Below are 24,283 nucleotides of genomic sequence, written 5' to 3'. Positions count from 1 at the left end.
TGGACCGAGGGGGAGGAGGAGGTGGGACCTTCTTTTTGACAATAGTAGTTGATGCTGGAGCTGGTGGAGGCACCTGGGCAGTTTGAGCTAAAGCTGGACTCATTGATGGAATGGCTGATTGCACAGGGACTGAGTGTACCACTTGGGCTTGAGCTGGGGTAGTTATGAGTGCAGAGACTGGTAGTGGGGTTTGTCCAAAGATTGGAGCTGTTGTAGAAACAAGGTCAGGCATCTGGACTATAACTGGCCCAGAGCACGAGGTCACGCTGACAGAAGCTGAAACTATGCTGGCTGAAGTTGGAGTAGAGACGGCAACTGCTAGAGCTGTAATTACGGGTGTAGTTTGAGCTGAAACAACAACAGGTGCTGGACTTGGTGATGAGACTTGTGAACCAGGTGGAACATAAGCTGGTACTTGAGATGGAGAGGAAACCAAGTCTGGCATTTGAATCACAACAGGTACAGCAGAAGATATTGCCACTAGGGCTGGAGTTGCAGGTGCAGCAACAGAAGCATCCCCAACTACTGCAGTTGATTGAGCTTTGGATGGATCAGACACTACATCTGGTATTGCAACTACAACTGTGGCCGATGTAGGACAAGAGACTGATGCTACAGTAGATGGTACTGTTGCAAATGTGGCAGGCAATGGAGAGATCTCTGGAGGCGATTGCACTTTAAATGATGTTGGTGGTGTTGGTGTAGACAGTGGAGTTGAATCTGATGAAAGAGGTGTTTGAGCCTGGATTGAGGAAGATGATGTGGCATTAGAATCCAAACTGGAATCTGGAGTGGCTGGTGAAGTTGGAGATGACATCGGTGAAACAGGAGAAGGTGTAGTGGTTAGTTCTGGGGCTGATATTGGTGTTGGAATCGGTTTTGGCTCTGGAATTTCACAGACCACACATATAGGCTCTATCTCAGTGGTCTCAGACAAAGGTGGACTTATAGATGTATCTTCTTTAGTCTCTGAGTCATCACTAGGGGTAATATCAGAAGAAACACCAATGCCATACTCGTCTGCAAGACTATCATCCTCTTCCTCCCCAGATGAACACTGGGTAATCTTAAGGTCTGGTATGGGGAACAGTGCCTTCATGAGTGCAGGATCTTGAGGAACCATAGGTCTAATGAAACCTATAGATCCACTTGGAGTACTGGGGATGACAGTTACCTCAGGCCGCTTAGGTGGTTCTGATGGTCGTGGGGGGGCTGGCCGTTTCTTTTTCTTCACTGAAAGTTCACTGGAGTATTCAGTGCTTAGAGGGATATCAATTTGTTCAGTGAGATATGTTTCTTCTGTGGGCATGGCCACAACACAGGTCTCAACAGTGGAAGATGGACCAGCGACAGAAGACCCCAGTGGGGAAGATTCCAGGGCAGTCTGTGCTTGCTGAAATTCATGCTCTATCATCATCAGTTCTCTCTTTTTCAGCATCATTTCCTCATAAACTTCCTCTGGAGACCTGAGTTTTTTAAGAGATTCAGAGGCAGTATCATTTTTGGGTTCTTCTTCTTGATACTCACTCATCTTTCTTTCAGGTTCTTCAACTAATGATTCGTAAAGATAGTCCTCTATTGCCATTCCCCCATAAAGCGGCTCGATATCAGGACTCTCTCCTGGAATAGCCTTTGTCTTCTGAATAATTTCCTCATATGCTTCTTCAGCACTCTTGAGTGATTTTGTCACAGTATCCTTCTCTTCAAAAGGATCAGATGATGTGTAAGGTATGACTGTTGGTGAAGGTTTACGTCCTCTCTGTACAGCTCGCCTGACTTCTGGTTCTGACTCTATACTGGCCGAGTAGTCAGAGCCAGATGTTCTATGGCTTTCATCTGTTATAGTGACCTCTCTTAGATCCTCTGTGGAGTAAACATCCTTAGGTGGAGACAGTGGTTGGGCATGGGCCGGCATCTTCTCTTCTTCAGAGGAGTCTTCAATGGTGGGGAGAGGCTGAGTTGGCTGCCTGTGCTTACCTTTTCGTTGCTGTTTGTCCTTACTGACTTTCTTGCGACTGGGACTGCTATCACTGTCCTCCTCCAGAGATGAGGCTGAAGTAGGTGAAGATCCTGGAGTGAAGCTAGATGCCTGAACACTCGATGAACCCTTTGACAGGGATTCTGTTATGCTCTCTACTTCCTCATCAGTGCTTTGTCTCTGTCTCGTGACTGGAATAGCTTTCTTGAAAGTAGTCCTGGGCATTGTTTCAGGAACATTTTCAGCAATTGCAGTGACAACTGGAAGGGCCGTTGGAGGGGCCGTTTTCCCATCTGGGCTGTCTTCATTATCTTTGGTACCTTTTTCAGACAGTGGTTGGGTTGTCACTGAAGCATTGTCAAGCTCGACCTCCTTGACATTTGCCAAATTGTTTTCTTTCTCATCTTCTGATACAGACATGTCTTCTTCATCACCCATACCCATTATCTGCTTGCGGATGAACTCTTCATCTTCGACAGAGGAATCAGCACTTTCAGTTTTGATGTCTTCACTGCTTGATGAAACATTGGTCACCTCTAGCTTCCTCCTCTGGACTTGAGGTGATGGTGTGAGCTCACTTTCACTGCTTTCCTCCACTGCTTGGAAACTGAGGCGTCTTCTCTCAGCTTTAACCTCCTCCTTTAATGGAATGGATGAATCTTTATTTCTATCCTTTTTGCTTGCATCACTTGCTTGTCCATCATTCAATTCCTGTAAAATGGGTAAAATCTGGTGTTTATCTTCATCATACTCCTCTGCTTTGGATTTAGGCGTTGTAGTCACTGGGATAACTACATTTTCCAATGGAACCTGCCCAATGGGTAGAGAGAACTTCCTTTTTTCTTTTGACTCTTCTTTGTTTCCATCTTGATCCTAAAATGTGAAAAACAAATTATCAGTAAATATATTTCCTTAGAAAGATGCATCCTTTACAAAAGCCTTATCCATATAATCTAAGCAGTTTTTGTTACCCTATTGCAGAAGACACATAAACATGGTAAACAGCACGTTTCCCCCTCTTGAGTTAATAGATGTCATTGAAACAGCAGAGTGTTGTTCTAAAAGGCATCTTTTCACAACAAATAAAGATTGCATCACTTCCCATCACATCAACTTCCATCTTGATTCTTTTTCTAAAGCAGGTCGACTATAGAAATATATGCCTTTAGACTTTAAAATATATGCTAGTTCTGTAGTCTGTAAATATTAATTACAGCAAAAATGAAATAGATGATTACATGCTTTAAATTTACATGCATTAAAAGCATTGGTATTTCATCTTCAATTTAAACGTAATAAATTTAAGAAATGTATTAACTGATACAGTATTAGTACTCAATAGTCAATAAATATTGTGATAAAATAATCTGTTCTTACTTTTAATGTAATGCTCTCTGTAGATATTGGTTGTAACTCATTTGCATTTGAGGTGGTGTCACTAATCTTCTGAATCGGCTTATCATCCATTTCCTTTCTGTCAGCTGCTATGACTTGTTCCACTTCCATAACTAGATCTTTTTCTTGAGACTTTGGTTGCACATCGACTTGCTGCAAAGGTTTTGCTGGCTTTGTCAGTTTGATGTGATCATCAGGCTCTGTTTTAATCCTCTCTGCTACAGAAAGCCCTGGCTTTGTCTCAGTCTCCGGAACAATGCCGGCTCCTACAACCTCTGCAGAAATAGGGGATGTGGGTTCATCTGTGGCCTCAGTCACTTGGAAAGAAGACGTTGTATGTTCAACTGCTGGAAGGTCAGGCTTAAAATCTCTGTCTTTAGATGATTCTGTCACACTGGTATCCATTTTCACTCCCTCATCTTTGTTTTCCATAGTTTCTGTCTTGGGAATATCTGTGTTTGGCACTTCAACGTTTGGTGTTAATTCTATCTGTTGCACAGGAGCGATAGTAGGTATCGCTCCTGACTCTGTTGTGGATGGTACAGAAGGCTGACTTTCTGCCAAAACAGGTGAAACCTTTGCTGTTGTGGGTATACATATCGTCCCAGGCTCAATTTGTGTAGAATCTTCTGTAGCCACGGCTTCCATCTTATCAACTGTAGATTCTATTTTTGCTGTTGGGATTGGAACTGTTGGTATGGCCTCAACTGGGACAGGTACAGGTTGTGATTTTGTAGGTCCAGGTTTGGACTCTGCCTTTGTGTCTGCAATTTTGTGTTCTGTCTTTTTGTTTGCAGTTGTGGCTTGGATTTCTGTCTTGGCAGGTGCAGGTGAAGGTAGAGGCATTTTTCCAGAGTCTCCCAGGTGTCCCGACAGAGCCCTTTGTGTCTGGCAGTTCAAACACAGCCATTCCTTCTGTGATAAACAGAAAAACAGAAACACAAAATAATATTAGAAAACACACTATGCAAAGATTAACAAAAAACACGTAGTTCATAAGTAATCACTGGCATAGTACCTTGTATACAGTACAATAGATATTGATGGATTAATGAAGTTGATGCTTATTCAGTGTTTTGAATTTAAGCATACCTAACTTGCCTTACTGATGCAGGACTATTAAGACTAATCTAAACTATTAATCTACAAAGTCAACTCAAAATTTGTGTAATCAGGTTAATTAATGACCATATCCAAGTTATTTATATGGTCAGCCAGATAAATGAAGCATTGTGTTATTCAGGACAGAGCACTGAAGTTATGGCTAACTTAGCTACTTCATCCTTCAACAACGACAAGTAACATAAAATGAATCATATGTATAAGGATGATTAGTTCAGCAATGGATTTGGAGTCCTGTTACTAGTCATTGGTGGTGGCATCACTAAGCTGATACCATTGGCCCTCTTCATATGCTAGGTTTTTTATGTTGTTGAGTTAGTTGTTCTGGTGTGGAAACAAAGACTAGTCCTTCCTACAGACTGTTTGTTGCTACTTGTAATCTTGGAAAATTCCCGCACAAGAGCTAATCCATTTCATCCAAATCAAACAATAATCTGTATTTGTATTAAATTGTTATTTTTGTGATGTTTGAGTGAATTCGTGTTTTCTAAAAACTATAAAAGCAAGTATGTGGTCAGTCAGAAGCAGGCCGTGATCAATCCCCCACCAGCCACAAACCTAAAGTCAGTCACACTTAATAAATTAGCAAACATTTAAGATTTTCAGTGTTTAATTTAAAATTATACAAGTAATTTGCAAAATTAGTCCCTTGGTGTTTTCTTTTATAATCAGTGCCACCTCAGCTATGCTATAAAGTAAACTAACTCAACACATGCTGCTCATTAAATGGTCCTGCCTCCACCTGACTGTACAAAGAGTGCAGACTAATAGTGCCCAAAAACCTAATCAGTGACAAGGGATGCTGTCTCTGTTTATATTAGCCAGTTGAGGTGGGATGGGGGATTGTGTATGAAAAAAATAAAATGAATAAGAATCAACACAAAAATTCACAATGATTGTGTTTTATAGCTAAAATTATTCATAAAGTACAGCACTAAAATATACTGGCATCAGGCATAACATTATGACCACCATCATAATGTTATGTAGGTCTCCTTTGTGCCTCCAAAACAGTTGTGACTCATCAGAGAATGGACATGGGCCTTTTGAGGGTATCCTGTGGTGTCTGGCAACAGAATGTTGTTAGTGGGGGGCCTTTGGTTTCTATGGGTTGAGGGGAGGGGCCTCTGTGGATCAGGCTCGTTCCAGGGCATCCCACAGATACTTGATCAGTTTGGGATCTAGTGAGTTTGGAGGCCAGGTCAACACCTTGTGCTGTTTTTCATATTTTTGAAGTTGTTCCTAACCATTTTTTGTGTGTGTGTCTGTGTCAGACTGCATCCTGCTGGGGATGGCTGCTGCCATCAAGGAGTGCCATTTCTATGGGGTGTGGGTGCCTGGTCTGTTCTAGGTAGGTGGTACATGTCTAAGTAACCTCCACACAAATGCCATGTCCAAACATTTCTCGGCAGAACATTGCATTGTCATAAGTTGGTCAGTATTATGCATGTTACCTGTCAGTGCTTATAATGTTATGCCTGATCAGTGTAGTCAACGTTTAGAGTGCATTGCTATCCAAAAACTAAAATTGTCATAATGGCAGTGTGCATTGTCCTATCTCTCACTGTTGCTGTTTGTTATAAACAAACTGATTCTTGTGCGTTAAAATATGTTAAATTTATATAAAAACAACATGCTTGCTCACCCATTTTCAGTAATACATTTAAAGATTTGTAAAATGACAAAGCCTGATTTGAAGCAAGCCCACAAAAGCAACTTTGTGGAGGAACATTTCCTGAAAAATATCACCATTTACTGGAATTTTACTACCTTAATAAGTTTTAACTACATACTTTTAACTATAGACAAAAACAACCTGCTGCAACATGCAAACACATGTATATCTTTTAAAAGTTTAAATGATAGGAGATGGTCAACTGGCAATGAGGTTATGCCCTTGTCTAGTTCATTGTTTTTACATTTCAACTACTAAAGAAATCTTTCACTTGTTACAGACCAAAGTGTAGAAGAATTCAAACTCTACTTGTAATGCTGAGTAATACCACACCACTTAAAGTAATACAAAAATCAGCCGTCAGCCCACGCCATCTCTGCTAAAAATCCAAAGCATTTACACCTAAATATTTATCATAAAGTTTTTAATAAAAGCTTGTGACTCCTAATAATAACATGCTCACTGCGATTACAGTAGACCTTACGTCACATTTAAGACAGCAATAAAAATGCTTACCTTGCAGAAAAGCTAATCACATTTTGTAAGGAATGCTGTTACTGTAAAATGTAATCCTCTGAAGACATTTCTTATCATCTAAGTCCCGTTAATGGGCAGTTAAATAGGAAAGGAAGGCATAGGCTGTCAGTAGATAAAGCAGTGTGTCTGTACTAGCAACCTGGCAGACCAGTTCACAGCAATGCGACTGCCTCTGCAGAGCCAGGGAGAGCTGTTCTGATACAGAACAGAGGGGGAGTTTACAACGCACGCATAAACCGTGAAACACCTTCAAGTTTTAATTGCTTCAGTGTTGAAATCGTATATTAAAACTATACACATGTAGTAGCTATTGAAACACAATGGCCTCATGTGCACTTAAACGGGACAAGAATGTGGACAAATCATGCCTTTAGCATATAGGCTGAGAGCAGTGCACAAGCCAGTGACAACCAATACAAAAAATAATTCAGTGCATCATGTGTGGAGTAATGTCCAGGATATGTCCAGCTGTCCTGTACATATCTTCAAAGTATCGCTGCTAAGACTTGTTGATATTGCACTGCCTAGAAACACTAGAAAGACAAAACTAGAGGAAATATTTGCAAACGGCTGGTCAAATGAGAAACTAAAGTTATTTTTGTGTAAAACCTTCACTAACCCAATTCACTTACAAAGAGTTGATATTCGGTATGAAGGTATAACTGTTCATATTCTACTTAGAAACCTCAGGCAGCAGTAACACTGCAAGGAAAGCCTGATTGGCTGTACTGATGTGAAATATTTCACAGTGTGCCAAATATTCATATTAAAACAGAATTTTAACTCGATATATTTTCATAACTAGGGTAAAATTGTATACTAATGCATGCTGTTTGATGCTTTTGTTCATCTGGTTGTGGCTCAGTCAGGACTATGATAATCCTATTTGTTCCCGGAAGTAACAAACAATAGTAATAAACCTTGTCATCAGCGCAGTGCATGATGCTGATATTTGTCTAAACCGGTAAATGATTTAAACCTCTGTGATGGTAACCTCTGACACACTAACTTATAACGTGCAGATGCCTTACTAAGGAAGATTTATATTTCTGTGTAGAAATGTAACACGCTGTTTATTTTATATTTAAAATACAGTTTCTTACAAAGGGAAATCCTTTTTATTAGATGACAAGTCCTAGTATTCTGCCTAAAACAGCTGTCAACGATACAATCCCCCACACATCCCTCTGCTTCTACTCACCCTCGATCTAACTTCACTGTCACGATGCAGGATGTAATCACAGCTAACAAGGAATACGCTCCCGTTGCTGTATGCTAATCAGCAAAATCATGTCACTACGAAGGCCATTCAGATGATGTATTAGTAATAACAATCTCAAGCTCTTCCTGCTTGTCTGTTCATCTTGTAAACCCGGCACAATGTCTTTATCAAAGAAAGCTCAGTGGCATTGATGCTATTTTTATAGCTATGAAAATGATGAAATTAATTAAATTATACCTGTATATAATTGCCATTTTCAAGGAAACTATATCTAAAAAGCATTGTTTCTTTAATCTGTAACAATTGAAAATACATCCCAAAATAATTAACTATTTCAATTTTGTAATTTTGAATGTTAAATCAGATCAGTTTCACAATTCCTCCAGAGATAAATGTACAGTGAGTATTTACACTCTATCAGCACATCTATCAATTCGTCTTTCCTTGGTTTCATTTTATCATTTAATCTTAATTCATTTTGTGCAACTGAGGGTAACAAAACACAAGCCACAACATTGCAAAACTTTTGGACCTGGCATTCATGTTGATGTTACTTAGACATGCACCACCCAACTAGACCAGACCAGGTAGCCCCACCCCACAGCAATGACATTGCTTGATGACAGCAGCCATCCCCAGCAGGATGCATCCTGACACAGGCGCACACACACACACACACACACAAATACAGTTTAGGAACAACTTAAAAAACAGCACAAGGTGCTGACCTGGCCTCCAAATTCCCTAGATCCCAAACTGATCAAGTATCTGTGGGACGTACTGGAACAAGCCTGATCCACAGAGGCCCCTCCCCTCAACCCATAGAACCCAAAGGCCCCCACTAACAACATTCTGTTGCCACAGGACACCCTCAGAAGGTCCATGTCCATTCTCTGATGAGTCACAACTGTTGGAGGCAGGCACAAGGGAGGCCTACACAATCTTAGGAAGGTGTTCATAATGTTATGCCTGATCAGTGTATATGTGTACGTTGGTTGTTAAGAAGCTGCATGACTGTCTCCTGTATTCTTTGGCCCTAATCCTTTCCAGGTGATATGAATGCAACGGTCTAAGTTTCAGTGTAATAAACAATATTTTCCTGCCAAGATTTAGAGCAAATGGAAAGGAAAGGTACAGTAGTATGCAAACGGAGCGTTGGACTTTTCCTTGTCTATTACACGCCAAACTAATTAGTAAAGATGAACCAATACACATCGACATTGCATCAACACTGCATCTGATAACTAATTTTACCTGCTAATTCTAAATCAGACTGGCAGATAAAAACAAAACACACATACACACACGCACACGCACACAAAAAATATCTCAGTCGACAAAAACGACCTAATCCCATCACACACCCCTCCAGTGCCAGTCGCTGCCACACAGTCTCAGAGCTATGCATCAAAGCTACAGGCTCTGGAAAGTCGCCATCATCCTTTTGTCTAATTAAATCTGTTTTATGAGTAAAGAGCATGAGCTCCCAGCAGAGAGCTGTGGGAGAGGCTGCTCTACGCGATTATCCTGTGAGCTGGATTGTCAAAGCTTCACTACGACAGCAGTCAGGAAATTATGCTCTTGACACACAGGTACGCTGAATTAGGATAGATTTGCTGAGCTTTATTCTTAGATTACCTTTAAACGACGACTAAAAATTTAATTGACATTACTGAAATATGTTCGCTGGCTTCATACACATTGGTCACATTCCTCCTTGCATTATAACTGACAATGGGAAAAAATCTTGTCGAGTATGGTATGAGTAGTGGTTAGAGAGGTGTCTGTGGTCCAACAACAATATTGCACATCAAATGTAAAATGTCCAAAGACTTCTCCAAACAGGAAAAATCAGTCTTGCATCCCCATGTACATGAACTATTCAGTATTATGAATAATATTTCTATAGGCACATATCTTCTTGTGAGTGACCTGCACTAAACTGTATTTGTGTGTGTGTGTGTGTGTGCGCCTGTGTCAGGATGCATCCTGCTGGGGATGGCTGCTGTCATCAAGCAATGTCATTGCTGTGGGGTGGGGCTACCTGGTCTGGTCTAGTTGGGTGGTGCATGTCTAAGTAACATCAACATGAATGCCAGGCCACCAAGTAGTCCTGAAATTTGCAATACCAGGATTTAAAGGGATGCACTCTGGGCCTGTAGACTACTTCCCTATTTCTCAGCCTCTCTTCAGTGCTTTGCTGCTGTTGATACTGGAGCGGCTAAGGTTCTTATTGATTTTCTGGCAGACGCCTTTGGCACAAGCTGGAGCTTGCTAATATACTTGGCTTTCAGCAGCCCCCACAGAGCAAGGCTCCACATAAATAAAGCCCCTTGATAATAGAGAATGTTGACCTACTAATCTGTAATAAGCAGAGTGCTTTATTCTAAAGACAAGTAAAGTAAAGAAACTCCATGCTTTTTCCAGTCTGACAACTGGTGCATCAGCAAACTTCCCTTTGATGGCAGGATGCAGTGCAGTGAAGAGTAGGACAGTCAGGGGAAGGGTGTGGCATAAGAAGCAGGCAAAGACACTTTAAAATGCAACAGACTGTGTCAAACATTTTAAGAGATATCCCTTTCTTTCTTCTCTGACAGAAAGCGGCGGCATGTATTAAAGCGGAAACATGAATCCGTTTCAGCGAGATCATTGCAGCTTGTGGGATAACTGTCACAGCCGCAGGAATGTCATAAAAAATAGAGCAAAATCCAATACAATCAACTGTATAATGAAATCTGAGACCGGTGACAAAGACTGAATATAGCACAAGATTCATTGTTCATATTGGTACAAGTCTAAATCAAGACTGACTCAAAGCAGCATCAAGCAGGGTTTCAGCATAGCTACCCCCTGTAAAAGATGCTCCGATAAAAGAATAGGGATTCAGCAGGTAGGCCACGCATGGACTCTCCCCAGTGTGTCTATTTTTAACGCTGTCACTAGGTGCACCGTGAGGTGTCTCCTCCTTAGAGTGAGGCCAACAGGCTGTGGTAGCCTGACAGATATTTTGCACACAGATCCAGGTCCCATTTCCCCAAACAATCTTAAGCAGCAGTATCACTGGAATTTCCATTTACAAGCCTTCTTAAGTTTAAAAGAAATGCAGCAAGGCATCAGAATTGAAGAAGCTCAAAGAAATCAACGCAAATTAATAAGCACCCCCTAAACAGTCGGAGGGAAACTAGTTGCATGTTTAGATTCAGTGGGATCTACAAAAGTGACCATTAACTTTGTTTTGTTTGTTCCCTTTTCAGCCTATATATATATTTTTATTATGTGCTCAAAAGTTCTTCATTAAGTAGCTAATGTAAAGTTTCCGATGTTCAAAGTTGCAAGTAAAGCTAAACTGATCCAAATATACAAATTTATTGAACTATTGGTTTGCAAAATTAACCTTCCATGTCCTGACGTCTTCTCGCTCTTTTCATCTACACAAGCACACATGTAAATGCAAATACATGCACATGCAGTTCAGCCAGTCTAGAATGTAGTACGCCATGCATCACCTTCATATCTACAGATTCAAAAGCTCACCAGTCATGTCTACCCTTCAGAGTCCATCTGATACTGCTATGAATAAAATGGATATACTGCTGTTGTGCTACAGTTGCATCAAACTTTGGAATTGGAGATGAGAACCTATGAAATTTAATCTAATCTTGGTAAAACTGAATTCTGCTCATTAATATTAATCAGGATGGACAGCAAACTGTCTGCTTACCAATGAAAGATTTCTTATGAGTTTGGCAAACAAATTGTTCGACAAAGTATCCTTATAAATTCTTGTAGAATATACCCTTGGCTTCCTACACTCATTGTTGTCAAGTAATGGTGCTGGTGAATGATTAGATGACGTCCAGCAGGTTTTGATTTATTTGACTGACTCTGGGCAAACAAAATGCTCCTGATTACTTCCACATTCACCTTGTTTCTTCCATCAGTCGTGCAGTCATCAACAAATCTCAGTGTGCTATCTAGTAGCAGCCACACCATCTCAAGCCATTACAGGAACATCATCAGTGTTGACAAATTAGGTGATACTGCATGTCTTGGGCACACTGTTTTCTCCTCATTTTAACAGACTCATTTTTCTATTGTCACTCCAGAACTTTCATCCACGGCTCTGACAGTTCCTTTTTATGTGTTTGTGTTAGCTTTTGCAAACTGTTTTAGTGATGAAACCTTCTCTGATTACGGTCATGAAGTATTTTACATGCCACAGTATTTAGTCATAAACGGGTTTCATTTATCAGAGAAATTATTTCCAGTTTTTCCAAATCATTTTGTCTTAGTAGTTTTCAAGTGTGCATCTGCTTATTTTGCTTTTTTTTTTAATGTGCTCAACTGTTTATTTAGAAAATTAAATTTCCTTTGATGACTCTCCAAAAGATTGCTGCTTTCAAATTGCACATGTCAGCTCCTTTGTAGATGAAATAAAGGACACCCAGCTGCACAAGAAACATTTAGTCGCTATTAACGTTGCTTTTGAACATTTTGCAATTTGGGAATCATGGCTAGTACTTCCCACACTGATGTAAAGCTACTCAGATTAAAGCTGAGATTTTTGCATTTTAATGATTTTCTGGTGGCCCCAAGGCTAACTGGGGACTAATCAGAATCTTTCAAAATATGAGTGTTTCATACTACATAAAATAGAAAGAAATACTAAAAAGAATGTTAGCCATAGATAAAGCCACGTTAAAAAAGAAAAAATACAGGGAAATTATCATTCATACTTTTTCGCCTGCCACACACTACGCTGGCAAAGCCTGACACACGTGTGCCCTACTTATCAGACAACAGTCACTCCAAGGCTTTTGATGGCATCAGCTGAAGCAGAACAAGTAAAGGGAAAATGGATTGACTTGCTGCTCGCACACACTTTGCCTGAAGCAGCCTCCTCTGCTTTCAAAACTTACAAGTCCTTTTCATATTTTAAAAGGAGGCATTTCTGCGCCCCCTTCTAAAAAAAAAAAAAAAAAAAAGCCAAGCACGTACATGATAGAGCACTGACATGCAGGGCCCCTTTAGATTAAGCAGGTCATAGGATGGCAGCTCACTGAACTGTATCAAGCTGCTGAGGCCAAGATGTCCTTGTTTGTTTGTTTTTTAGCTATCGAGCTGAATACATCTATGCTGTACTAACAGCAGCAATCATGTGTGCTTATCTGTTCCCCCCTCTGGTGTCAACAAAAGAAATTGAGAAGTGTCAAATAAATAAGAGACTTCTTCAGTGTTATTCTTCCAAAATAATGTGCCATTTGGGCTGGACGTTTGGCAATCTCGCTCTTAAAAACTAAATTAGAGGCAGAAAAAAGAAAGACGATAAACTATGCTCACACTCACAACAGAGACAAGTTTTGTTGTTTACTGACAGTCTGCCGGGAGATAATTCCCATTTTCACACAAACAAGTATGAGCCAGAAATAGTTGAGAGAAAACTGGTTCCATTATTTCCATGAATGCATTTGTTGCATATTTTAGGTCTGACAAAGCACTGACTTTTAAATCAACCCCTTATTTGAACTTAATAATATTATTGTTGTTATTATTGTGAAAAGGGAGGTACTAATGCATCTAAACTATGGACTGGGTAAGGCAATGGTACACAGTTTTGCATTCAACCAAGACCTGCATGTGTGGGTAAGTCACAAAGCAGGCAGCCATGTGTATTATTACCACCCACATGAAATTAAGTGGAAATTGCACGGAGCCACTGATCTGTCAGAGAGCAGATGGCCTGTAAAGAAATGTCTGCTGTTCTAATGTACTGCACCATGTTTTGTTGGACTTAATCCATTGCACCTCTACTTATTGGCATATCACAGGGCTTTGCCATCTCAAATCTCTCACGGGGCTTGGAGATTCCCAGGTTTCTGATCTCAGCACATCCCATCTCACTAATGCTGTTGCGCAACCCTCAATCACGTTAATACATTTCCAGTGCAGCCAGTCTGCTATCGTCTCATGAGCTGTTATGTAATAACTCTGGCCTCTCCAGCCGAGAGATAGCCACAACAGTCCACGCCACCACTGCGTTTTGGTATGTTTTGTTTGAAATCACTCAAAGTCAGTCATTATTTCAAAGATTAAGACAGATTACATTAAAATGCACACAGACCACTGTTCACATCAGACTTAAAACTAACTAACTCATCAACTGTTTTACCACTCAAGAAAAACAAACAATAGAGCAAAATTTTGCCTCTTGCATTCTCTGTCATTAGTGAAAAAAATGGCTGCATAGCACTGATAGTACCATTTTTTCCCCTTTGGGCCACAGGAGAATATTCTAGTAAAAAACGCAGAGCAAGGTATGTTTGACTGCACACAAATTAACAACAAACAGCAAGTATAATATCTAGTGTAGTACTTTACGATACTAATAGTTTTCTTGACTAAGTAAGAACTATCGAATAATCACAATCTGTAATCATTCTAATGTCATTCATGTGCTTGGAAACCCGTGTGACACAAACAGAAAGAGCTCTAGTGCATTACACATTCAAACCCCTACTCTTCAGTAGCAGAAATGAATCTAAAAATTGGTGTTCTCCTCACAGTAATACAAATATCACCAAGTCATAATAATTATTCCTATCAGTAGGACACAAGGCAACTAATTTGACAAAATTGAGTTGTAAATCATGGAAATAATTTCTTTAAAAATGAACTGTGTGGCACTCACCACTCCTGTATGCGGCATGGGGTTAAATCCACAAAGGTTGCAGACGGTGTTCTTGCATTCAGTACAGGTGTTGTAATTGGGAGGATCCTTGGAGCCCATGTTAAGTTCGACCTTACAGAGTGGACAGTTGGACCGACCTGCCTTAGGAGCAACCTGTGTCACTTCTGTGGGTTTTGTGGGCTCTGGTGGGGCTTTCTCTGCTTTGGCCTGTGTTGATGGAGTAGCCTTGGCCTGCTGAGGTTGCTCAGATTTTTGTGTAGCAGGGGGTCTGCTATCCTTCACAGTGGTCAATTTAGGAGAAACTGGAGGTGTAGGTTTGGGAGAAACATGGGCTGTAGTTGACATCTTTCGTGAAGAGGGTGGTGTAGTTTTAGATTCGTCTTGAACAGCTGAGGTTATCAGTGTAGATGCAGAACTAAAAATAGAGGAACCAAATCCAAACATCTTCCCGGTCACTGACTCAGCGGGCTTTGCAGCAGTTGGTTGTGTTTTAGCTGCACCAAAGCCAAAAAAGCCTCCTGACTCCTGTTTAGTAGCCTGAGCCGGCTGTGGTGTAGATTTGGGTGGAGGGGTCACAGATTTTGAAGGTTGTAGTGGTAGTTTGCCATCTTCTTTTTTTGTAACAACTGGCTTTACCTCTGGCTTTGTAGTTTGAGGGACCGTGTGTGGAGGTTTTTTAGCCGGTTGCTGCTGCCCAGCGACATTCTGACCTTGTCCTTGTTTGGTGCCAGAAAACTCTTGTGTCTTTTGTAAAGATTCCCGCCGTGGTGTGTCTGTCTTCTGGACTGCAGCTGTAACCGAGTCCTCTGTTTTGAGCGTGTCTTTTTTGTCTAGAGTTGTTTGAGACACCTCTTTTCGGACTTCTGTGGATATTGTAGGCTTCTCCTTCTGGGCTAATATGCCCTTTTCTTCAGAGCTAACAGTTGTAGAAACCTTGGCTGGCAGAGGCTGTGGTTTCACTGTAGCAGGTCCAGTGGGCTCAGATACACTTAGGGCTCTCTGCATCTGGCAGTTCAGACAAAGCCACTCCTTCACCTGAAACGAGTGCAATGAAAAGCATAAATCAGTGTGGAAAAACACAGTTATGTTATCACTGACGATGCAGAGTGAATTCATCCACTTCATGCATCTTAAAGTTGCAAACATTTATTCACAGACAGTTAATTCACATAAACTATAATCATATTGTGTTTGACAATAACATTTCTTGATTCATATTTAAAACAGGCATTTGTTAGCAGTACTTCAAAGGTTTTTGATATCTAACATGAAAATTCTTACAAAATAATCAGCCTACTGATTAAGAAACAATATTGAACAAAAACTCATGTCATGAATTTCTCCTCTAATGGGATGATACTTTCCAATTTAATAATTAAAATTAGCTCAAATCAGTCAGTAAATATATACAGAAAGGAATTAAAGTAGTCATATTAAAATTAACATAACACTTGTGAGAACAGTGATTTACCTCTGTGACATTTGGCATTGGATTGAATCCACACTGGTTGCAGACAGTAGTCTTGCATTCTGTGCAAGTGTTGTAGTTGGGAGGATCCTTGGAGCCCACATTGAGTTTAACTTTACAAAGTGGACAGTTGGACTGGTCTGCTTTTGAAGCACCTTGGGTGTCTGTTGGTACCTTCGGGACCTCTGAAGTAGTTAAGTCCACTTTGGCCTGTACTGCTGAAATAACCTTTTCCTGCTGTGCTTTATCTGGTCTCTTCTCCTCAGTTTTCAGGGCAGCAGGTGGTTTGGTGTCTTTTGCAGGTAATGTTTTAGGAGAGTCTGGTGGTGTAGTCTTAGCAGTGACATTGGTTGTGACGGACATCTTACGTGGAGTTGGTGGTGTAGTTTTAGGAGTGACATTGGTTGTGACAGACATCTTACGTGGAGTAGGAGGTGTAGTTTTAGGAGTGGCATTGGTTGTGGCAGACATCTTACGCGGAGTAGGTGGTGTAGTTTTAGGTTCATCCTGTACAGCTGAGGTTATCAAAGTGGATGCAGAGCTCAAGAAAGATGACCCAAAGCCAAACATCTTTCCTGTCACAGACTCTTTTTCAGATTTTGCTGCAGCAGGCTGTGTTTTAGGACCACCAAAACCAAAGAAGCCTCCCGAGTCCTGTTTTGCTGGCTGAGCAGGTGTTTGTACAGTTTTAAGTGGGGAAGTCCCAGCTTTTGGACGCTGTTGTGGGGGTGGTTTTACTGCCTCTGGATCAGCTGGAGCAGCAGCCTTTTGCTGAGGTGTACCGGGCTGCTCTTTGGCTACAGAAGGCTTTTGTGAAGCAGGTGAAATGTCAGTCTTTGTGACAGGAGATGGAACACTTTTGTCAGACAATAAAGCACCTGCAGGGGCAATTTTCTTTGTTGGTACTGGGGAGCTGGTTTCTTTGGTTGTGGGAGCATTAACAATCTCATTCTTGATTGTGTCTGGTTTGGGAATGTCTTCCTGAGAAGTTGACATTGGTGGTGTTTTCTTTTGTGTTGTGGCAGGGACCTCTTTGCTTGGTGATGGTTGTGGTTTTATCGTGGGAAGGCCTGGAGGTTCAGAGGCGCCAAGTGCTCTCTGCATCTGGCAGTTGAGACACAGCCATTCCTTCACCTGCATAACATAAAACATGGACAGATTAAAGATACTACGAATTTTCAAAACTAATTAAAAACAGAGACTTGAGAAACAGAACACATTGCCACTAAATTAAAAGGAATCAAGGGAAAGGAAGGTAACTTTACAACTAAACTAGATTCACAGTAATTTTAAATGCTAAAACTGTAATAAAAAATGAAACATTAAATTAGATAACAAGAAGATCAGTTTACTGAACTGTGTACTGTACTGTGAAACTGCATGAGAGAATTTTTTATTATTTTGTTTTTGTGTATTTACCTCTGTTATATTTGTCATGGGACTGAAGCCACACTTGCTGCAGACAATGGTTTTGCATTCAGTGCAGGTGTTGTAGTTGGGAGGATTTTTGGAATCCATGTTAAGTTCCACCTTACACAGTGGACAGGTAGACTGACCCACTTTGGGAACAGCTTGGGAAGCTTCTGGTTTTGCAGGCTCCAATGGACCTATATCTCCTTTGGTCTGTCCTGGTGCGGGAGACTTGGCCTGCTGAGGCTGGTCTGGGATCTTTTCTACATCATGTGTCTGAGCAGCATGTGGTTTGACCTCCTTTTCTGAATTAATCCTTGGAGAAACCGGAGGGCTGGACTTTTGCAATTCTGTCATTTTGTCAGAGACTTGCGGGCCAGACATTTTGCGGGTGCTTGTTAATGTGTGGGACTCAACTCCCGATGCTGGTTGTGTGATTTTGGGCTCCTCTTGAACAGCTGAGGTAATCAAAGTGGATGCTGAGCTGAGGAGGGATGAACCAAACCCCATCATCTTCCCTGTCACTGCTTCGGTTGTTTTTGTGGTAACGTGTTGAGATTTAGGACTTCCACTTAGGATACTTCCTGATTCTTGTTCTGCTGGCTGTGCTGCTGGTGGAGCAGTTTTGTCTAATGATGTTTCAGCTAGTTGGGATTCTTTGTTTAGAGCCTTTTGGGACTGTTCTGCATTAGATAATTTGATTAGCTGATCAGCGGGTTTCTCAACTGTTTCAGCTTTCTCATCTTCTCTCTTTTCTGATACTGCCTTAGTCTGAGGAACACTTGGTGGAGTGACATCCTCTTTTTTCTCAGCTGATGTTTCAATGGTGGTGACATTAGGAGACTGAGCTGGCAGTTCTGTACTGATGTCCGAAATAATCTCTTTACTTGAAGGTACAGTCGTGGTTGGAACATCCTTGGCAGATGGTGAACTAGCTTTCTCCTCTTTTGTTGGGGCTGAAACAGTAGCCAGGATGTCCTTTGCAGGTGCTGTTTGAATTATGTCAGTTGTCTTTAGTGTTGGACCTGGTGTTGGAGTATCTATTGGAGTTTTGTCTGGAACTTCTGACTTTTGTGTTGAAATGTTATCTTTCTTTTGACTGTCAGTGACATCTTTTTGGGCAGAGGCCAGTGTGGACATTTTGCTGGGCGATACAAGAGGTTTCATCAGTGGAGGCTGTACTGATTCAGTTGCTGTGAGGGCTCTTTGCATCTGACAAGTTAGACACAACCACTCCCTCAGCTGTAACAAAAAAACACATTATTTTGAGTGACATCATACAGCACAAGGGTCATATGAATTTGTCTAAACCATCAGTTTTTAAACACATACAAAGCTGTATATGTGTAACATACTGTATATGTTACACATATACAGTGTGCAGTGACATATACATCATTAGTATATACGTATTGATTGAATTGCACTTACTGCTGACTCATTCGGCATTGGGTTAAATCCACATTGGTTACAGACTGTGTTCTTGCATTCGGTGCAGATATTGTAGTTAGGAGGCTCCTTGGAACCCTTGTTGAGTTCAACCTTACAGAGTGGACATGTGGACTTGCTTGAACTGACAGCTGCTTGGGAGACTCCTATACCCTTTGCAGGCTCTGACAGACCTTTGTCCACTTTGGCTTGTACCAGGGGAGGTGTCTTGGTCTGCTGTGGTTGGTCTGGCTTGATCTTCTCCTGGGCAACAGGAGATTTGATCTCCTTTGCAGTGGACATCTTGGGGGAAACTGGTGGTGTTGTCTTGGGCTGGTCCTGAACAGCTGAGGTTATCAAAGTGGAAGCAGAACTAAAAATGGAAGAACCAAATCCAAACATTTTTCCAGACACAGACTCTGTCAGCTTTTCAGCATCCGCCTGAGATTTGCCACCGCCAAAACCAAAGAAACCTCCTGACTCTTTCTGTGTTGCTGCAGTGGCATTACTATGCTTACGTTCAGTTTGCCTTGTCTGGTCTGGCGATTTGTTAGGAGCTGTTATTTTTTGGGGCTCTTGTGGTGCTTTATGAGAGGGAACTGGGCTGGCCTGTTTCTGAACCACTGGCTTGTTGGCAGTTTCAGATGTAGTTGGCTGTGCTGATACAGATTTCTTCCTTTGAGGTGAGTGCGGTGCTGATAGGTCTTTCTTTTCCGGTTCAGCAGGTTTGGTCATGTCTTTCTTTTGGGGTTTTTCAGTGTGAGATTTGACAGCAGAGGCTCCTGGGGGCTGTTCTCCCAGAGCCCGCTGCATCTGGCAGTTGAGACACAACCACTCCTTTACCTAAAAAATAATAATAAAAAATATCTATTAACATCGACTAAATGATGTATTCCAGAGAAATAATAAACAAATGTGGTGACAGCAGTGAAAATAATATGTAATGAATAGTGCTTTTTTATCTCAAATCTTACCGCTGTTTCATTTGGCATAGGATTAAATCCACATTGGTTACAAACAGTGTTCTTGCATTCAGTGCAGGTATTGTAGTTAGGTGGCTCCTTGGACCCCCTGTTGAGTTCGACCTTACAGAGTGGACAGGTGGACTGGCCTGGTTTGACAGTTGTTTGGGAGGGTTCTGTAACCTTTAGAGACTCTGGCGGAGCTTTGGCTTTTACTAGTGGAGGTGTTTTCGTCTGCAGGGATGGCTCTGTTTTCTTTTGCTGCTCTGGCTGCTGTGGAGCAGGGGCCTTGATGTCATCTGCTTTTGGTTGTCCTGGTTTTGGAACCTTATCTTGTTGTGGTTGCTCTGGTTTGTTCTCCTGTTCTACTTTCTTGACAGCTGGAGATCTCGAGTCCTTTGCAGGGGACATCTTTGGAGAAACTGGTGGAGTCTGCTCTCGAACTGAGGTGATTAAAGTGGATGCAGAACTGAAGATGGAAGAACCAAAGCCTAACATCTTCCCACCTACTGCTTCTGCAGCTTTTGTAGCATCAGGTTGAGATTTTGGACCACCAAAGCCAAAAAAGCCTCCAGACTCCTGCTGTGTTGCTGCCGTAGCATTACTAGCTTTACGTCCAGGTTGGTTTGCCTGATCTGGCTGTTTCTCTGGAGCTGTTTTCTGTTTTTCTTGTAGTGTTTTATGGTCAGGTGCTGGACTTCCCTGTTTCACTGGTGGAATAGTAACGTCTGATTTGCTTGACTGAACTGATGGTGCTGATTGTTTTCTCTGTGGGGAGACTGGTTCTGAAGTCTCCGTCTTTTGTGCTGCAAGGTCTGAGATTTCCTTCTTTTGAGGAGTAGCTGGTTTGGAAGAATCGTTCAGCTGGACTGCAGCAGTTGAAGGAACCTTATTGGGTGATGTCTGGGACTTAAATGAGGGAGGTCCTGGAGGCTCAGAAGCCCCAATTGCCCTTTTCATCTGACAGTTAAGACACAGCCATTCTTTTACCTGAAATACAGTAGTGACCTGGTTACATGTTGTTTTAGCATAAAGAACACAATAATTATCAAAACACAATGAAATACTTAATTAGTGAGGTTATTATTAAAAGACAGATCAATGAGAAAATAAACATTTAAATGTGCTGGAAATAAGCGTATAACAATCAATGAAGAAATGCTCATACATTTTTCTCAATGAAAGACGTTGTACTCCAGTACTTACATCTCCTGTATTCATGGAGTTAAATCCACATTGGTTACAGACAGTGGTCTTGCACTCAGTGCATGTGTTGTAGTTGGGAGGGTCCTTGGAGCTCATGTTAAGCTCAACCTTACACAGTGGACAGGTGGTCTGGCCTGCTTTAGGGGGATTTTGCAAGGTTGTTGTTGTCTTCGGTGTCAGTGGTGGATTTTTGTCCTCTTTGTCCTGTTTGGATTCCTCTGGTTTCTTCTCCGGCTCTGGCTTCTGAGATGCAGTTTTTGGTGCTCTCGATGGTGACATTTTAGGAGAAACTGTTGGCGTACTTTTTGGAGAAATCTTAGGCATAGCAGATATCTTGGGAGACACTTGTGCTGGTGCAGACATCTTACGAGAACCTGGTGGTGTAGTCCTTGATTCTTCACGAACAGCAGATGATATCAGTGTGGATGCTGAGCTGAAAATGGAGGAACCAAAGCCAAACATCTTTCCACCCATAGATTCTGTTGTTTTCGAAGTATCAGGGCCTGTTTTAGAACCACTCAAACCTGATTCCTGCAGTGTATCTTGGGAATCCTTACTCTGTTTTAGTTCAGGTTGAGCTGCCTGGTAATTTGGTTTCTCTTTGTCTAAACTGCCAGGTATAGTTTTCTGACCAGGAGCTGGACCAGCCTGTGTTTCATTTTCTGTTTTTTTAGCAGCCTTAGCTGTGGGTGTTGCTGCTGTAGGGTGGGACTTCTGAGGAGAACCTGGTGTGGAACTCTCCTTCTTTTGAAGTGTATCAGGCACAGGAGTCTCCATCTTCGGCGATACGTCAGATTTCAACAGTTCCTTCTTTAGAGTTTCCACTTGTTTAGGAGCTGTTTTTGGATGCACAGCAGATGGAGACATTTTGTTAGCTTCATTATGTGGTTTCATTGGCGGTCCTGTGTGTTCAGATGCACTCCGAGCTCTCTGCACCTGACAGTTCAGGCATAACCATTCTTTCACCTGCAAAAAGAAAATTTGATGAATTAAAATATGAAGAATTCAACAGCTGTATTGTGTAATACTTGCAATAACATGTAATATCTACATACGCACTTAAAGCTAGCAGTGCATTCCTGTTCAATTATTAACTTTCACATGCTTCTTGGGTCCTTCACAAATTTGTATTTTACCTATTTTTTGCTATTATTACCTCAGACACATTTGGCATTGGATTAAATCCACATTGGTTACAGACAATGTTCTTGCATTCAGTGCATTTGTTGTAGTTGGGAGCTTCCTTGGAGCCAACGTTGAGTACCATCTTACAGAGTGGACAGCTAGATTGGCCTGCTTTAGCTGGGGAAGCTGCAACATCTTTCTGAGGCTCTGAGGGCCGTTTTTCAACTTTGGCTTGTGCCAATGGAGAGGTCTTGGGCTGTTGCACTTGCTCTGGTTTCTTCTCCTGCTCACGTTTCTGAACGAGGGGTGACTTGGCTGTGTTTGCCACAGGCATCTTGGGAGAAACCGGTGGTGTTGTTTTGGATTCATCTTGGACTGCTGAGTTTATTAAAGTAGATGCTGAACTGAAGATGGATGAACCAAAGCCGAACATTTTTCCACCCAGTGAGTCAGCAGGCTTTGCAACATCAGGCTGAGATTTGGGACCACCAAATCCAAAGAACCCTCCAGATTCCTCTTGTTTAGTGGATGTAATATTACTTTGATTTGTCTGGTCCGGTGGTTTATGAGCACCTGTCTTCTGGCCTTCCTGTAGAATCTTCTTACCAGTTGCAGGACTGACCTGCTCCTGTCTTTCAGGAGCTTTCACTACTTCACTCTTTGCTGGCTGCTGTGCTGATATTGGTGGTTTGTGATGTGGGGATCCTGATGGGGAGGCCTGCTTTACTTTAGATTCTGCAGATGTTGGAATTTCTATCTTTTGAGATTTATCCAGGAGAGGAGTTTCTTTCTTTAGGGCACTGACAGGTGCAGTGGCTTTATTTGGAGAGGCTTGTGTTTTCATCACTGGAGTTCCTGGAGGCTCAGATGCTCCTAATGCTCTCTGCATCTGACAGTTGAGACATAACCACTCCTTCACCTATAATAGAGCAAAATAGTAAGTTAGTAATAAAGTAGTCAAATTATAATTAAATTTCTGTCAAATAAATGTGATGTTTTTTCTACTGTACTACAGTACTTTTCTTATCTCACCTCCTTAACATTTGGCATGGGATTGAACCCACACTGGTTACAAACAGTGTTTTTGCATTCAGTACAGGTGTTGTAGTTGGGAGGATCTTTCGAGCCCACATTGAGTTCCAGTTTACAGAGAGGACACGTAGACTGGCCCGCCTTGGAAACAACTGGCACAGCTTTCTTTGGCATATCTGATGGAGGTTTGTCTGCTTTTGGCTGTACTGATGGTGGAGCCTTGGCTTGCTGTAGTTGTTCTGGTTTCTTCTCCTGTTCTTTTGCAGCTGACATCTTGGGAGAAACTGGTGGTGTAATTTTTGGCTCAGCTGATGTAATCAAAGTGGATGCAGAGTTGAAGATGGAGGAACCAAAACCAAACATCTTCCCACTCACTGACTCGGCAGGCTTTGTAGCCTCCGTTTGACTTTTAGGACCACCAAAACCAAAGAAGCCCCCTGACTCTTGCTGTGGAGCTGCACTGGCATTTCCCTGCTTTTGTGCAACTTGAATTGTCTGGTCTGTTTGTTTCTGAGGACCTTTCTTCTGGCTGTCCTCTGGTTTTGCCTGACCAGGAGCTGGGCTGACCTTTTTCTGACTGTCTGGTTCTGGAACCTTAGCTGGTTGTGCTGCTGGCATTGGACCTTTTTTCTGAGGAGAGCCTGGTGCAGACGGAGTTGTCTTTTTAAATGAACCGACCAAAGACGTGTCTCTCTGAGGTTCATTTCCTGTAGCGGCTCGTTTAACCTGGCAGTTTAGACAAAGCCACTCGTTTCCCTTGAAAAAAAAAACAGAGCACAAACAAAATTACAGATTGACAATTATACATATGCAAGGAAAACCCAAACACTTTAGAAGCTATGAGATGAGGTTTCCTCTTCTGAACAAAACAACACATATATAGTAATGATGAAACTTGACTGTACATAGTGCTATAGTGATTAGGATGAATATGGGACTTGTTGCCTCAACCTCAAATATTGGGTAGTATTGCATAACTGTATAATCTGATAAACACACTATCCATCATATTTTTTCTTTGTGTTCGGCAACGCC

The 24,283-nt window shown here is 41.6% G+C and overlaps 1 protein-coding gene across 1 annotated transcript in view; it reads right to left on the bottom strand.

The window, feature by feature from the left end:
• pclob (piccolo presynaptic cytomatrix protein b) overlaps positions 1-24,283 on the bottom strand; it is a gene marked incomplete at its 5' end in the record, with an annotated part of 52,963 nt that overhangs the window by 26,108 nt on the left and 2,572 nt on the right. The window contains 4 exon segments of the mRNA XM_084555977.1: positions 629-2,851; positions 3,950-4,288; positions 14,618-15,652; positions 16,089-17,219. Of these exon segments, the coding sequence (XP_084412103.1) occupies positions 629-2,851; positions 3,950-4,288; positions 14,618-15,652; positions 16,089-17,219 (4,728 nt within the window).

Source organism: Chelon labrosus (genome assembly GCF_963514085.1).
Source record: "Chelon labrosus genome assembly, chromosome: 11".
Taxonomy (NCBI): domain Eukaryota; kingdom Metazoa; phylum Chordata; class Actinopteri; order Mugiliformes; family Mugilidae; genus Chelon; species Chelon labrosus.
This window is presented reverse-complemented; position numbering and strand designations above follow the sequence as displayed.